This window comes from Hemitrygon akajei, chromosome 27, assembly GCF_048418815.1.
Source record: "Hemitrygon akajei chromosome 27, sHemAka1.3, whole genome shotgun sequence".
In the NCBI taxonomy this organism is placed as follows: domain Eukaryota; kingdom Metazoa; phylum Chordata; class Chondrichthyes; order Myliobatiformes; family Dasyatidae; genus Hemitrygon; species Hemitrygon akajei.
The window spans coordinates 26273669-26290404 of record NC_133150.1 but is presented as its reverse complement, the minus strand read 5'-3'; the positions used below and the strand labels follow the sequence as shown (position 1 = coordinate 26290404).

The following is a 16736-nucleotide window of genomic DNA, read 5'->3' as shown; positions in this document are numbered from 1 at the left end:
GTTTCGTTCTTTTTAATGGACAATAATGCTTATGTTTACACGTGTGTGACATGTTCTGTGTAGTATTGCTCTGTAGGACTTTTTCCTTTTTGTGAAGCAATGGGACAACTTCTAAAATTAGAGCCATGTCACCTCAAGAAGTGTTAAATAGCAGAGCAAACACGAGGAAATCTGCAGATGCTGGAAATTCAAACAACAACACACACAAAATGCTGGTAGAGCACAGCAGGCCAGGGAGCATCTATAGGGAGAAGCGATGTCGTCTCGGCCCGAAATGTCGACAGCGCTTCTCCCTGTGGATGCTGCCTGGCCTGCTGTGTTCCACCAGCATTTTGTGTGTGTTGTTGTTAAATAGCAGCCTTGTTCTAAACTCGTATTTTGTTCTCAGGACTTCAAAAGGTTGGCTATATGCCTGAAGCCTTTGATGACCCGTGGGTTTGCTCTGAAACCGGAGAATATTTCTCCGATTATAACTAATCTGGACTTTTTACACCTTCAGCACATTCAGTGTGTCGCTAATGTGTCCCTGTGAAAAAGAGAGAGAAGGGAGAAAAATTTAAAAAGCTTCCCATGCACAGTGTGTTCAGAAGTATATTTTCATTCATTCCATTAAATTCCATTCTAACGCATGAAGTGATATTAAACTGCAGCTGTGTGTACTCCTGGCTTTCTTGTCCTTTCCCCGTTCTTTCTTCAGTCAGACAGAGGTAAGTCTCCTATGACAGTCTCTTTCAATAATGACTTAAGGAAGGTTTCACCTCAGCCCTGCTTAGCCTTAACGAAGGTGCCCTGTCCCTGTGTGTTGGTCACTGCAAAGAACCAGATCTATAAGGATGGGTAGCAACTTCTTCCCCCAGGCTGTTAGACTTCCTAACACTCTCCTGCCACCCAGCACATATGTACACCTTGTCCAAATGATCTGTTGACACCCCGCACCCCCACCACACCCCAACTCACAGACCCACTCTCATCATGCACTGGTCACTTTTCATCTTTTATTGCTGTTCTTTCACATATTTATATGACTGCTTGTTTTATTATAATAGTGCCTGTAACATTATACTGTCTTACATAAACATGCTCCTCGCACTTTATGTCAACCTGTTAATCTTCAGGTCATACCACTGTGCTAATAATATTTTGTGACTGTATGCACTGGTTGGCAACTATGTACTGTGTGTGACTATACAGGGGTTACAAATGAGTTCCGTTCCTGAGTCCGTCTTTAAGTCGGATTTTTACATAATTCGGAACAAGTACATTTAGTGTCAGTTAGTCAAACGTTTGTCTTAGTATATATTTTATACTATAGTATACTGTAGTATGTATTTTACCTTTCTATGCATATAAAACACTTAAGAAACGTACGTTTTCCAATAATTAAACCACTGCGTTGCTTAGTAATAATTGTAACTTTCATCGGGGCAGGGCCTTTCACATACTCCATTATTCTCACTTTATCCTTTAAAATTGTTCTGATCATTGACCGACTGTAGCCTAACGCTTTTCTAATGACCGATGGCGTTTCACCTCTCTCCAAATGCTTTATTACTTCCACTTTATTTTCAATCGTGATTGCTTCCTGTCAATGGAACAGAACACTGCGGGCGGCAAGTCCGGACCTCCGCCGGCTCTCAAGCTCCGCTGGGTCCTAAGGACCACCGCACTGTATTTCCCCAGGTCCTAAAGTCCGCCGCACTGAGACAGGTTAAATGGGACAAGTGAGGGCTGTGCTGGGTTTGGGTATTTCATCCTCCACAATATTCTGCATGGGAATTTAAACTGGAGGTGGCAGTGTTTTTTTTTAACGAGGCCGAGTTGCGACCCAGCACGGATGGTACTGGAGTCACTGGATCAACATCAACCCGGTGCGCTCGGGAGCAGTCTGTTACTGGATCGAACTCGGGATCCTCCGTTCTCAAGCCCAGCACTGATCTCACTGCGCCACCAGCCGACCGGAACGGGGTGGCGGTGGGGGGGGGGGGGGGGGGGTGCAGGGTCAGGGTAAATCTTGCTAAGAAAAATTTAAGCCAAATACAAAGTTACACACTCAACACAGTGTCAATGCCAAAAACTTAAAATGACGGACTTCCTTGGTTCGTAAGTACAAGTCGTCTGTAAGTCGGACGTTCGTAACTCAGGGACTACCTGGTGGCATGGTGCGAAGACAATAACCTATCCCTCAACGTCAGCAAGATGAAGGAATTGGTTGTTGACTTCAGAAGGAGTAGCGGACCGCACAACCCCATCTACATCGGTGGTGCACAGGTGGAACAGGTCAAAAGCTTTAAGTTCCTCAGGGTGAATATCACAAATGACTTGACTTGGTCTAACCAAGCAGAGTCCACTGCCAAGAAGGCCCACCAGCGCATTTACTTCCTGAGAAAGCTGAAGAAATTTGGCCTGTCCCCTAAAACACTCACTAATTTTTATAGGTGCACCGTAGAAAGCATTTTTCTAGGGTGCATCACAACCTGGTATGGAAGTTGTCCTGTCCAAGACTGGAAGAAGCTGCAGAAGATTGTGAACCTAGCCCAGCACGTCACACAAACCAATCTTCCATCCTTGGACTCACTTTACACCACACGCTGTCGGAGCAGTGCTGCCAGGATAATCACGGATAAGTCCCACCCAACCAACACACTTTTTGTCCCACTTCCCTCCGGGAGAAGGTTCAGGAGCATGAAGATTCATATGGCCAGATTTGGGAACAGCTTCTTTCCAACTGTGATAAGATCCTGACCCGGATCTGGGCAGTACCTTCCAAATATCTGGACCTGACTTGCACTACTGTACTTTCTCTTTTCTATTTTCTAATTATGATTTATAATTTACATTTTTATTATATTTACTTCAATTTGTACTTCAGGGAGCACGAAGCGCAGAGACAAATATCACTCTGATGATTGTACGCTGTAGTATCAATTGTTTGGCGACAATAAAGTATTTGTATTTGTAAAGTATTTGTACTGTGTTTTGCACCCTGATCGCAGAGCAAGTGTTTTGTTTAGCTGTTTATATGTATATGGTTGAATGACAATAAACTTGAACTTGAAAATTTGAGACATGTTCACAGTTCCTTTATGATGGTCAATGAACAGGCTGTCCAAGAGCTTCCCTCTGGGACAATTATTGTTTGTAAGGCTAAAGGTATTGTGTGTCACTGACCAAGTCATGGGCATCAAAGCACTTTCTTCACATACTCCATTAACAAAATGTAGTTAGATTCCAGATTCCAGGTTATAGGACAGTAGCGAGGCTTGGGTAATGAGTGAGGGTAGAGGGGGAAGGAATGTTAAGGGGAGAAAAGATTGTATCTGAATGCTGAATTTTATAATGGGGTAAGGGTTGGCAATGAGATCAGGGTGAGCAGTGTGGCATGCTCCTCCCAGGAATTGTGGAGATGGAAGTTGCAGTTTCTTGAGGCTGCCAGCGTGGTTGGTAGCTGGAGTGGGGGGAGGCAAGTGGATAGCTGTATATTACCAGGGGGTCAGCAGTCAGGGAAGTTGTCCAATTGGTTTGTGATGTGGGGTCATTTGGAAAGGGCAGGTCTGTGATAATGTGCAGGTGGGGCTCAACCCAGCTTTGAGCTTTGAACGTAAGCCACCATTGAACTGGATAAGTAGCAGTTACAAAAACATTAGAAGCGCCCCTGCAGTGAGGTTCCAGCACTGGACTGGCACTCACTCACGTAGATCCCATTTAAGCACAGGATTCGAAGGTCTGGTTGTGATGGCAATGGAGATTGTAGGAGTAAGGATGCACGTGTGGATAAGTGGTGAACATCATGGAGAGATATACCGTAGGATTGCAGTCAATATACATACCTTATCCTTGTGTCAGATTTGTGTTGGATCCTGAATGGAAATTGCTGACTTTTATCCAGGTGATAATTGCCTGATCTTTTTTTCATTTTCTTGTATTTTTCATTGAAATTGAACAGCCTAACCCACAAAAGATAGTTTCATGTGATGAAGGGTCTCAGCCCAAAATGTCAACTGTTTATTCTTTTCCATAGATGCTGCCTGGCCTGCTGAGTTCCTCCAGCATTTTGCGTGTGTTGCTTTGGATTTCCAGCATCTGCAGATTTTCTCCTGTTCGCTTGATCCATTTTCTGGGCAATGCATTTGTGATCTTGCCAATTGGATTTCTCATGTTCTTGTGGATTTCTTTCCATGCAGGCTGAAAAACTGAAAAAGAATGAAACGTTGCTGGATGTGAGGAAGTCCAAGAAAATTGCTCTGTTATTATGGAACGCTACTCAGCACACAACTGAATATTTTGGCAGTGATGTGAAGATAGCATATCAAGTGACCTCAAAAATCTTGGAATTTGAGAACTCTCAGAGGGGATTTAACTTGGCTGCAACACAGGATGTCCAGTTCACAGAGGTAAGAGTTCAAAACACCTTTCAAGACAACTGAACTACTCAATAATTTGTGTGCAGTCACTTCTCAATGTCAAGTTTTGACTTCATCTTTGGTACAGAGACACCTGGCGGTCAGAATCCAGTCACACCAAAGAACAGAGGATTTATGTAAATAAATTATGTCAGATGTAGGAATTGGAAGATAGTTCAATGATTATAGAATCAGAATCAGGTTTAATATCGCTGGCATATGTTCTGGAATTTGTTGTTTTTCAGCAGCAGTACAGTACATTTAAAAATCCTAAATTAAATTAGTGCAAAAAGAGATCCAAAATACAGCAAGGGAAATCTGATGGTAGAAGCTGTAACTAATACTTTCAGTGTCCTGTACATCCTCCCCGATGGTAGTAATGAGAAGAGAGCGTGGCCTGGGTGATGGAAGTCCTTAACGACGGATGCCAACTTTTGAAGATATCCCTGATGCTGGGTGGCTGGTGCCCACGATGGAGCTGGCTGAGTTTGCAAGCCGCCTGCAACCGTTTCTGATCCTGTGTGGTGGAATGCTCTCCATGGTCCCTCTATTCTGTAGAACCATAGAACATTACAGCACAGAAACAGGCCTTTTGGCCCTTCTTGGCTGTGCCAAAACATTTGTCTGCCTAGTCCCACTCTCCTGCACCTGGATCATATCCCTCCATACATCTCTCATCCATGTACCTGTACAAGTTTTTCTTAAATGTTAAAAGTGATCCCGCATTTACAATTTCATCTGGCAGCTCATTCCACCCTCCCACCACTCTCTGTGTGAAGAAGCCCATTCCCTTTAAACTTTTCCCCCTTCACTTTTAACCCATGTCCTCTGGTTTTTTTTCTCCCCTAGCCTCAGTGAAAAAAGCCTGCTTGCATTCACTCTATCTATACCCATCATAATTTTATATACCTCTATCAAATCTCCCCTCATTCCTCTACGCTCCAGGGAATAAAATCCTCACCTATTCAACCTTTCTCTGTAACTCAGTTTCTCAAGTCCCGGCAACATTCTCGTAAAACTTCTCTGCACTCTTTCAACCTTATTAATATCCTTCCTGTAATTTGGTAACCAAAACTGCACACAATACTTCAAATTTGGCCTCACCAATGCTTTATACAACCTCACCATAACATTCCAACTCTTATACTCTTATCCTTTGGTGACAAATCTCCTCAAACTCCTTATGAAATATAGCCACTTATGTCCCTTTGTAATTACATCAATATATTGGGCCCTGGTTAGATCTTCAGAGATACTGACACCCAGGAACTTGAAACTGCTCACCCTTTCCAATGCTGATCCCGAATGAGGACTAGTGTGTATTCACTCGCCTTCCCCATTCCCAGGTCCACAATTGTTTCCTTGGTCTTACTAACACTGAGTACAAAGTTGTTGTTGTGGCATCACTCCACCAGTTGTTCTACCTCACTCCTGTACGCCTCACCATCACTGTCTGCCAACAACTGTTGTGTCATTAGAAAATTTATAGATGTCGTTTGAGCTGTGCCTAGTCATGGGTGTTGAGCGAGTTAAGCAGTGCGCTAAGCAGGCATCCTTGAGGTGGGCCAGTGTTGATTGTCAACGTGGAGGAGATGTTATTTCCAATCCATACTGATGGCAATGTCTTGATGAGAAAATCAAGGATGCAGTTGCAGAGGGAGGTACAGAGGCTCAGGATTTTATGCTTGTTGATTAAGACTGAAAGTGTGATTGTGTTGAATGCTGAGATGTAGTCGATAACCAGCAACCTGACGTAGGTATAGACCTGTTGTGATGGTAGACAAATTGTAACAGGTCCTTGGTTCTGGCCATAACGAACCTCTCAAAGCAGTTCATCACAGTAGACGTGAGTGTAACTCGGAGATATTTGAGGCAGTTTACTCTGCTCTTCTTTGGCATTGGATAATACATAGATTATTTGGGGGTTGACTCTTTCCCAATAATTTGTTAATACTTCTTTCTCCTGCCTTTGTTGAAAAACACTTCTTGAATGCTTAAGGCCATTTAAATGAAGTCATCAGCCATTTGTTTAAGGACGTTTATCAAAGAATTGATTGACAAGATGATCAGCTTGTCACTTGCAAATTTCACCTTCAGTCAGGTACTTACCACTGATGGGATTGAAACTTTACATCTAAGTATTTTCTGAGCAAATATTTAAATTAGCTGATCCTGCTAATGAGTGGGATCAATACTAATGCAGATTAGCTAATACAGAAAATATTTTAATTTCAGAATTATCAGTTTTCGTTTCTGCACTTCAAGACAGTCTGTAAAAGGAACATTTCATTGGACAGATGTATTCTTTAACAAATTTAATGATGCACTAATTTAGATAGGTTAATATTTTGAGAAATGTTGTTAACATTTGCAGTGAAAAGTGAAATATAGTTTCCTGGCTGTTGGAGTTTTGCTGAACAGTAATGGAATTATTGCTTTAAAAATAAGCTGAGAAAGCAAAAATCTACAGTCCAAAGAAATCATTCAGCTGGACTCAAGTAGTTCAATACTGAATGTCAATAGGTCTGGAGCATTATTGTGTTGATCAATCATTGCACATAATTCACTTTGAAGCATTTATAATAAGGTGACTTTCACAGGCTGTATATAATTCCCTGTCCTTAAGGGAAAACTTGTTTCTCGGCACTGAGACTGACCTGCCGTGCTGGTATTAATAAGTGTGACAGGAATCTCAATCTAGGGGTTATCTTAGGACTGTTAAATGTATGTTACAAATGGAGATTCTCATATTTTCTGGCGAAGTTAAGAACGGGGGAGGGGAGGGGAGAGGAATTTCCAAATGTAAGTGTCTTACTGTGCTGAATTGTGTCATATAAGCAAAGTAAACTGCTTCAACACCAACTTATTTATAATATCCAGGGCCTTAGAAAATCTGTAAATAATTCAATTTGCTAAATAGAAGAAGCCCTTTAGTATTAATGGGTAATTAATTAAATTCTGTGCTCACTATTAGCAATCAAGAAATTGATGCATAACTTTTGACAGGAACTTCATTCGATGGAAACAGCTAAAAATAGAAGGAGTTCTTTGGATGGACTTGATTATTCCACCAATAATGTAATACATTGCTTTTACATTTGTTTTCAGAACCTTATTAAAGTTGGAAGTGCAATACTGGATATAAGTAACAAAAAGCACTGGGATATGATCCAGCAGACAGATGGAGGGACTGCTCTCCTGCTTAGGCACTATGAGGATTATGCAAGCGCACTGGCAAAAAACATGAGGAAAACCTACCTCAACCCTTTCACAATTGTCACCCCTAATATTGGTGAGTATCCCAGTAACCAGACCGTGGGGACCCTTCAGACTGCAGTGCATGCTGTTTTCTAGAATAGTTCATTTATAAGACTTTTATATTCTGCTGGTTTTAAATTAAAAAAAATATTTGAAAAGGAAGAAAACTAATTAAAGTAATTTTGTCCAGTTATTTCAGTCGATCGCCTTCACAAAATTAATTTCTCTGGAGTGAAACTTCCACGGTATGACCTTATTCGAGGACAGAAGCCCAGAGACTTGGAAACTATTGCCATCCTTCCAGAATCAATCTTTACACCAGCGGACGTTAAAGGTGAGAACACCTTTTAAAGCAGATCTACACTTGCCGTGATGTCAAACGGCATGAAACCACGTTTTGACCTAGTTTGAGCATATTGAGAATCAGTGAATAGAAGAGGCATTGTACACTGAAGTCAGTTAGTTATGGCCCATTTTGGTATTAGTTAATGGAGGTTTAGTGTTATCTGGTACACTTCTGGGGTATTGAGTATGCCCATTGCCTCTTTAGTGGGATAAAACTTTGTAGCTTCCTTTAATGTTCACTGTTCTAACATTTTGCTGCTCAAACACTCATGAGCTTGTGTATCACAACAAAATACAAAGTGACTGGGCAGTTTCATGATACCTAATCCCCAATTTTCTATCCCCTTGATCCTAAACTCCTTATCACTTCTCCAATCTACCATCAATGTCCTGGAACCTTTCTGCCTGACACTCCACTCCCATGTCCAATGACCATCTGTCCAACTGACTACCAGACTCCAGTTGCCTTCCCAATTTCCTCCACCCTGGCCTCCTCTCCAGATCATTCCGCACCACTTATTCACCCGATCATGCACCCTTCATAGCCCAATTAAAACAAGTAAAAATGCAGATTCTGGAAATCTGAACTGTAAATGGATTTTGTAGCCTGGGGAAAAATACACACACAGGACAACAAATTCTTTTTCGAGTCTTAAATTCCTTTATCTGTTTTAGATGTTTTATTGCAGAAAGAGGGTATCGAAATAAAAACGATGAAATAAATTTTAAAAAACAGTTCCTTCTTTTACAATCGCAGCTTTATTTCTGACCACAACCTTGTTACGTATGCAGTATGAAAATAACTAAAACAAAATATACAAAACTAATACAGTAGTGGCAATTCTATAAAAATCAATACAAACAATATTAGAATCCCACCAACCCTATACTTTATACACAACATCAAAAATATGAATAAATACATCTAATCTTAAAAGAAATATACTCACATTTGGCACATACATGCTTAACTTCCAAACACACATAGGCTAGACCTTGAAATGAGTTTTCCTCACTTACGCTAGTAGGCCGTTTAAGGAACTACGCAACCACACTATTCCAGTGTCCATCAATTTTACTCGTGAAAATCTTTCCTCACCAAACCTGGGAAAAGCATTCGAACGTTGTCCTTTCTAGAAGATGGCAACTCTTCGTTCTACTCCACCCGTGCAGAATGACATCACCGCTTTCTCTTAAAGGCACTGGCAGGTATTTTACCATTACCAAGGTGAATACATAAGTGCACTTTTTAACAGAAAAAAAATTACATTCAATGGTCACTGAGTTACCCAGAAAATAATCAGCCTATCGGGTGGAATCTGTGAAAAGAAAAGCGGAGAAAACTTTTGGGGAACTTTGACGAGTACCTTCCTTCTCAACTAGGCCTAATTTTATCAAGAATACCTTCACCCATCCCTCACATACCAAACTAATGTGTGAGCCAAAGGGCCAGACCATTAGGATCATCTGAACAATCAGATGCCAATTACCAGGGCTTCCTCTTTGCTAACAATGAATTATGTGTGTTGCTGTTAATGATGACCAAGCCAGTAAGGCAGGCAACTTTTCACAATTTAAAATTGCTGATTATCCACAGCCATCGCTATAGCAACACTATAGTTTTGGTTTAATAAATGCAGTATATCAGTGCCATACAGGTAAATGTAAATTCGTACATTCAAATATAATTTCTTCAAGAAAATTAACAGTCTTCCCTGTAATCATAACTTGATCAGCATCTGCCTTCATATTCAAGTCCTGGTTGTTTTTTCATTGGTCTACAGCAGTTCTTCTGATTGGTTAAACCAATCATAATGATTCTTTCACCATCCAATGTTGATGGTAATTTCTTACTGCTGAAGTCAAGTATTTTCATTCATGTTGTAAGTTGATAATCAGGAAGCAATAAGCAATGAAGCAGAAGGTGTTGAAGAAGCTTATGAGAGGAAAAAGACCAAGTACTCTGAACTGGCAACTGAAGCTGCTCAGAACGGCTGGAAGACTAAGATTTTCCCTGTAGAAGTGGGATGCAGGGGATTTGTTGCTACATCTACGACCAGTCTATTGAAGAAGGTGGGAGTGAGGGGTGTCTCCCTCCAACAAGCAATCAAGTCCTTGTCAAATGCAGCAGAAAAAAGCAGAAATTGGATCTGGATTAAAAGGAAAGACAACTGGGCTGCAAGATGAAGACAGGAGGGTACGAAACTGAGGGGGATGTATCTGGGGTGCCAGGTAGCACCGTTGAGCCCTCTGGAGACGTCGTGGGCTTATCAACTAAACATCAAAGAAGGAGGGTGCCCACCTGATGACCCCGATGACGTAGCTACCCTCCTCATCACCACTCCAAGCCTATCGCCAACATCGAGAGAGCGGACTTATCATAGGAATTGATGTAACATCAAGTCCTATTAGCTCTACTAATAAATCTACAGAATATTCATAAAACAAAAGTTTATTTGAGTTTTTTCACAAAAGGCTCAAAAATCTTAAAGCATATGTGAAGAGTAATTTGTGCCCATTGATGTATCTGTTACCACTGACATTACCCATATACCAATTCCTATATATGTGGAAATGTTTTAGTAAAGTAATTGTAACTCAATGAAGAATAGAAGTTCAAAAGAATAACTCAAAGAAAAATTTTGTTCTAATCAATTTTAGACCTTCCTCATCTTTGCAAATGCATGACTTGTGTAGAACCCTTCCAAGGAACAAGTGACTGGGAGACTGGCGGTTTGGATTTGGCAGTTACTGCAGGACCACAGGCAACTTCTGCTGCCTAGGAACTCAGTTCACAGCTTCTTTCCAACTTGTGAACTATTTGGCTTGTGAACAGTTCACAGGGATGGAACCCTGCTGTAATCTGGGAACCTCCTGTAATGCTAAGCAAGTGAGTGAGTAAGGATAAATTGGAATTGATGAGGCTTCTGCCTAATATACATAAAGTGGAATGGACAATGCTCCATTTCTGAGGATTGGCTGCAATGTAATCATTTTGATCAGGTGCCAGTTTTAAACTCTGGCAACTATATATTGTACAAATTAGGAGACTTGGCTGTTCAAAGCACTGACTGTATGGTTCAATCAGTATTTCTTGCTATAACCATATAACAGTTACAGCACGGAAACAGGCCATCTCGGCCCTTCTAGTCCGTGCCAAACGCTAACTTTCACCTAGTCCCACTGGCCCGCACTCAGCCCATAACCCTCCATTCCTTTCCCGTCCATATACCTATCCATATAACCATATTTTTTTTTAAGTCTTAAGTATTGATTGTTTAAAAGATTTTTTTAAATCAAAAAGTTAGATATAATATTTACAATTTTACAAATGATAATATACAGTCTGAAATTTCTGCATTAACCGTCATCTTGACACTGATCGACATAGCGAGTCTTCCTTTGTTTCCAAGTATGTTGCCACATTATCTCAAAAATCATGCAAGTAGTTGTATTGCTTTGCAGTTTGAATAGCTCTGGTTCCTCTTAGTTCACGAAGAAGGTTAATTGCTTCTTCTGGTAGCATGGTATCAGACAATTGAAGAAGGAGACATGCAGCAATTAGACATGAGCGTCCTAGACCTCCATAACATTGGATAAGGGTTGTCTTGCCATTTTCCAAGCAGATTCTCAACTCTTCCAGAATTTTCCAACAGCTTGCAGTATCAGTTGTTACCAGCAAGTTTTAACATTGCACAACACTGATTCAACGCATGTTCTTTGCCAGAAATCTCCAAACTCCCGACCTCCTCACCTGAAAAGGAAAGTACACCTTTGAACAGAAAGAAGCGACACCCTGATCCAAATGAGGACGATGCCATTGCCAGTATAATCATCTACTGGTCACTGGGAGAGCTTTTACCTGCGCAGTACGATCCTGACAAAAGAAGCCTAAGGTAAATATGAACTGGTAAATTTGCACAACACTCAATGCACAAAAGTAGAAATAGATATTATTTGTTAATTAAACTTCTGTGTACTGATGAAGTGACCCTCTTGTGTCCTAGGGTTCCGAAGCGGCCTGTCATTAACAGCCCCATCGTTAGCATTGCTGTACACGACAATGATGAATTACTGCAGCATCAGCTGGAGAAGCCAATTAGGGTACAGTACAAACTTTTCCAAACTGAGGAGAGAACCAAGCCAATTTGTGTCTTCTGGAACCATTCCATCCCGTAAGACCCTTTATTATTTCTTATGCTGAATGTCTTGGGGAAATAGTTGCATACTGTTTTAAAAATATGCAATAGAGCATTAATGGGTGATTTGGTCATTCAGTAAAGGGTATGATATATGGCAACAAACTATTGGTCAGTCTAGCCTCATGTAAGAGTGATGGATGCTTCTTATCACTGCATACAGATTGATTTTCCTTCTGGTCTTGTGTCACAGTAACTCTTGAGTTTCCAAACTCGATTTTTGTCTGACAGTCAAGGGTGACACATTAATGTAGTGGTTAGCATGACACTATTACAGGTCAGGGCATTGAGAGTTCAATTCCACCACTATCTGTAAGGAGTTTGTACGTTCTCCCTGTGACCACTTGGGTTTCCTCTGGGTGCTCTGGTTTCCTCCCACAGTCCAAAGATGTACTGGTTAGTAAGTTAATTGGTCATTGTAAATTGTCCTGTAGTTAGGCTGGTGTTAAATAGGTTGCTTGCTAGGCAGTGTGGCTTTTTGGGCCGGAAGGGCCCGTTCTGTGCTTTATTCCTAAATTTTGAAAAAAACTATTTTCAGTCTAGTAAAATAAATCATAACTGCTTTGATTTGGTTTTACTAAAACATAATCTCTCAGAAGTCAAAATCAAAATGGAATTTTCCATTGTAAGCCGCTGGAATGATGACTTCTACAGGCCTAGTGACCTAGTAACTGAAGCGACAAGAAGGGAAGGGGCCATCCTGTCTAATGCCATCAATAGGTGATTATTTCTAATTATTCTTGTGGAAAAGTGCCAGGCTTTCACCAGCCTGAGCCTATGAGTTACTGGAGTGAATTGTGTATTTGAGGCACGAGTTCAAATCCTACCCAGACATTAGGAAGTTTAAATTAAAGTTGTTTAGAAAATCAGGAATTACAAAGTCAGTATCATCAAGTTCCTATGTTGTTATAAAAGCACACTTAATTCAACAACAGAAGCAAATCTATTGTCCATGTCTCGCCTGCTCCAAATATAATTCCAGACCCATTAATCTGCTTCTCTTCGATCTGCCTCGTTAGTTCAGGAATATTTAGTAATGCTCATCTAATGAATTAATACATTTTTTTTAAAAAATCTTTAACTATTGGCTCTTTTCCTAAAGCCAGCAAGTTCTGTTGGTTCTGACAACTCTTTGATACCCTTCATATATTCACATTTGTGCCTGCAGAAGGCTTGTGTACAGATGCTCTCGCAGCTATGGCTGAAATGGTTCAGTACATATGGAGAATCCTGACATTGGCTGCCTTGCTCTGTCACAACGTATGGCATGTTAGACTTATTGTGTGTACTGCTGAGCTCAAATAGCTTGGCACAAGTAAAGGACTGAGTCAAAGGATGTCCAGATTCACTTAAGTGAAGAATTCCTTGTGTTGTAATGTGAACAAAGTCACTGGAGAGAGAGACTGGAGCTAGTGGATATACAAGTGTTTATTCAACAAAAATGAGCCACAGGCATCATATTGAGACTCCCTTGCAAGAAGAGATCTGCTTGACTCAATATTACATGACATTCTTTATATTTTGAAGGTAACAACAGGACAATTCTATAGTTACAATGTATCTACAGTGCTTCCTTTGAATTACATATAGTTTTCAAACACCTCCTTCTTCACACCCACACTCCAGACACCCAACATCAGTGTTAATCTCCATTAACTCTAAGCTGCATTCGTGCATATGCAGGCATCTGAAATCCAATTGTTATGAGCTGCATATTAAATTCAATCTGCAACCCACATTCAAATCTGAAGATTGGCTGTTGGTGAAATTAATATTTCTATATACTCTAACTCCAGAATATACCCTTAACACCTTATTTCTATTACTGGTGTGGAGTTAGTGCTGCAAATTCACTGGACCAGTAACCGTAATTTCATCCTAAACTTTGGATTTGGATTGTCTGTGGACTTTGCATATTCTCCCCACCCCCACCCAATTCCTCTCACATGGCAAAAGGTGAACTGGTAGGTTAATTGATCCCTGCAAATTATCTGTGGTTGTAGGTAGATCAAAGTTCAAAGTAAGTTTATTATCAAGCTAAGTATATGTTACCATATGCTACTTGGAGATTTATTTTCTCGCAGGCATTTACAGGGAAAAAAGAAAAACACCTTAGAATTTTATGAAAAATTATATATAAGCAAAGACTGACAAACAATCAATGTGCAAAAGAAGACAAATGAAAAGTAAAGCTGAGATCATGAGTTGTACCAAGCCCTTAAAAGTGAACCTGTAGATTATAGAATCAGTTCAGAGTAGGAGTAAATGAAGGTAAGAGTCAAAGTAGATATCAGGTGGGAACTGATGTCTATATGAGAGAGAATGGTTCATAGGAAGGTAAAAGAAGGGATGGACTGATGATATTACTCTGCTGCAAGGTGCTGTGAATTCGAATGACCAAGCGAGTTCCTCTGTGTGATTGTATGATATTTTAATATTTCCTAGTGTTGGTGTGGACGTACATGCTGTGCTATATATTAATGTGCAAAATACTGCATTAGAAAAATAAATGGAGGGTTTCAAAGCTCAAAGTAAATTTATTATCAAAGTACATATACATCACCATATACAGTTCTGAAATTCATTTTCTTGTGCGCAGTCACAGTGAATACAAGAAACACAATAGAATCAATTAAAGACTGCGTCCCACAGGGCGGACAACAACCAATGTACAAAAACAAACCAACAAACTATGTAAATACAAAAATTAAAAAAATAATAATATCAATAATAAAAATTAAACAATAAATATTGAGAACATGAAATGAAGAGTCCTCGAAAGCGAGTTCAGTTCAGTGGGAAGAGTTCAGTGATGGGGAGAGAAATTGAGTGAAGTTATCCTCTCCGGTTCATGAGCCCGACGGTTGAGGGGAATAACTGTTCCTGAACCTGGTGGCATGGGTCCTGTGACTCCTGTACCTTTCTCCCGATGCCAGCAGCACGAGGAGAGCATGGCCTGGATGGCGGGGGTCCTTGATGGTAGATGCTGCTTTCTTGCGATAGCGCTACGGGTAGATGAGCTCAGTGGTGAGCAGGTTTGAACCGCGATGGACTGGGCCGCATCCACTACTTCTTGTAGCTTCCACACCAGGCTGTGAGACAGCCAGTCAATATAGCCTCCCACGCGTCTATTCCAGAAGTTCGTCAAAGTTTAGATACTGTGCTCAATCTTCGCAAATTTAAAGAAAGTAGAGGCGATACCGTGCTTCCTTTGTAAAAGCGCTCACGTGCTGGACCCAGGCAGTTCCATCACGTGCAGATAATTTCATTCTTTCTTCCAATATCCTTCTAATTTTGTGTTAAAACCTCGGAAGTTAATAGCCTGCTGAATTTCTGCCATGCTGTATCTCAGAAATCAGGTGCTGAGTGGAAGGATGGTCAAAGTCAGAGATTTTTTCTGCTTTGATTAGCTTTCAGTATTTTAAGACAGAGGAGCAGAATTTGGACATTTAGTCCATTGAGTCTGCTCCATATTCCATCATGGCTGATCTATTATCCCTCTCAATGTATTATCCTGGCACCTCCCCCTATGCTTTGATGCCCTTACTGATCAGAAACCTACCAATCTCTGCTTTAAGTATACTCGATGACTTTGTTGCCACGGCCTTCTGTGGCAGTCAGGTGACTTGTGACGAGGGCTGCATACAATCGCAGACTTCAAAGCCAAACGTTGCGGTGCCGCCAACGTCGCGGCCTCTCTCCCAGATGAGCTCAATCGCTTTTCTGCTCGGTTCGATGTCGCTAACTCTGAGCCTCCGAGGAAAGCCACCGCTACAACCTGCAGCCCTGGTCATCTCTGCCGCTGGGGTACGCAGATGCTTCCAATGAGTGGACAGTCGCCAGGCTGCGGGGGCAGATGGCATCCCAGAGCGAGTATTCAGGATGTACGCAGCACAACTGGCAGGTGTGTTTGCTGACATTTTAAATCTCTCCCCCTCCCAGTGTAGAGTGCCCTCCTGCTTCAAATTGTCCACCATTTTCCCTGTACCAAAAAAGACCAAGGTTACACACCTGAACAACTGGCGTCCTGTCACACTCACCTCAATAATAAGCAAATGCTTTGAGAGTCTGGTCAAGGATTACATCTGCAGCTTGCTACCTCCCAAACTGAACCCCCTACAATTCGCCTACTGACACAACTGTTCGACAGATGACACAATAGCCACTGCTCTAATACCGTCTTTACACATCTGGAGAAGAAGGATGCTTATGTGAGAATGCTGTTCTTGGACTACAGTTCAGCATTCAATGCCATAGTTCCATCCAGGTTCCACAAGAAGCTCAGAGATCTCGGTCTTGACCCAGCCTTGTGCAGCTGGATCCTGGACTTCCTGTCAGATCGCCAGCAGGTTGTAAGAGTGGGCTCCCTCACCTCCAACCCTCTGACTCTCAATACAGGAGCCCCTCAGGGCTGTGTACTGAGTCCCCTCCTTTACTCCCTGTATATCCATGACTGTATCACCACCCACAGCTTCAATCTGCTAATTAAATTTGCCGACAGCACTATATTGATTAGCTTTTTCTCGAACAATAA

At 41.2% G+C, this 16736-nt stretch overlaps 1 protein-coding gene across 5 annotated transcripts in view; it reads left to right on the top strand.

The window, feature by feature from the left end:
• Positions 1–16736, top strand: part of celsr2 (cadherin, EGF LAG seven-pass G-type receptor 2) — a 314788-nt gene that overhangs the window by 262648 nt on the left and 35404 nt on the right. For all 5 annotated transcript variants that reach the window (XM_073030493.1, XM_073030495.1, XM_073030494.1 and 2 more), the window contains exons 18-22: positions 4182–4391; positions 7509–7692; positions 7849–7992; positions 11731–11899; positions 12011–12178. In XM_073030493.1, the coding sequence (XP_072886594.1) occupies positions 4182–4391; positions 7509–7692; positions 7849–7992; positions 11731–11899; positions 12011–12178 (875 nt within the window). The remainder of the gene's footprint in view (positions 1–4181; positions 4392–7508; positions 7693–7848; positions 7993–11730; positions 11900–12010; positions 12179–16736) is intronic.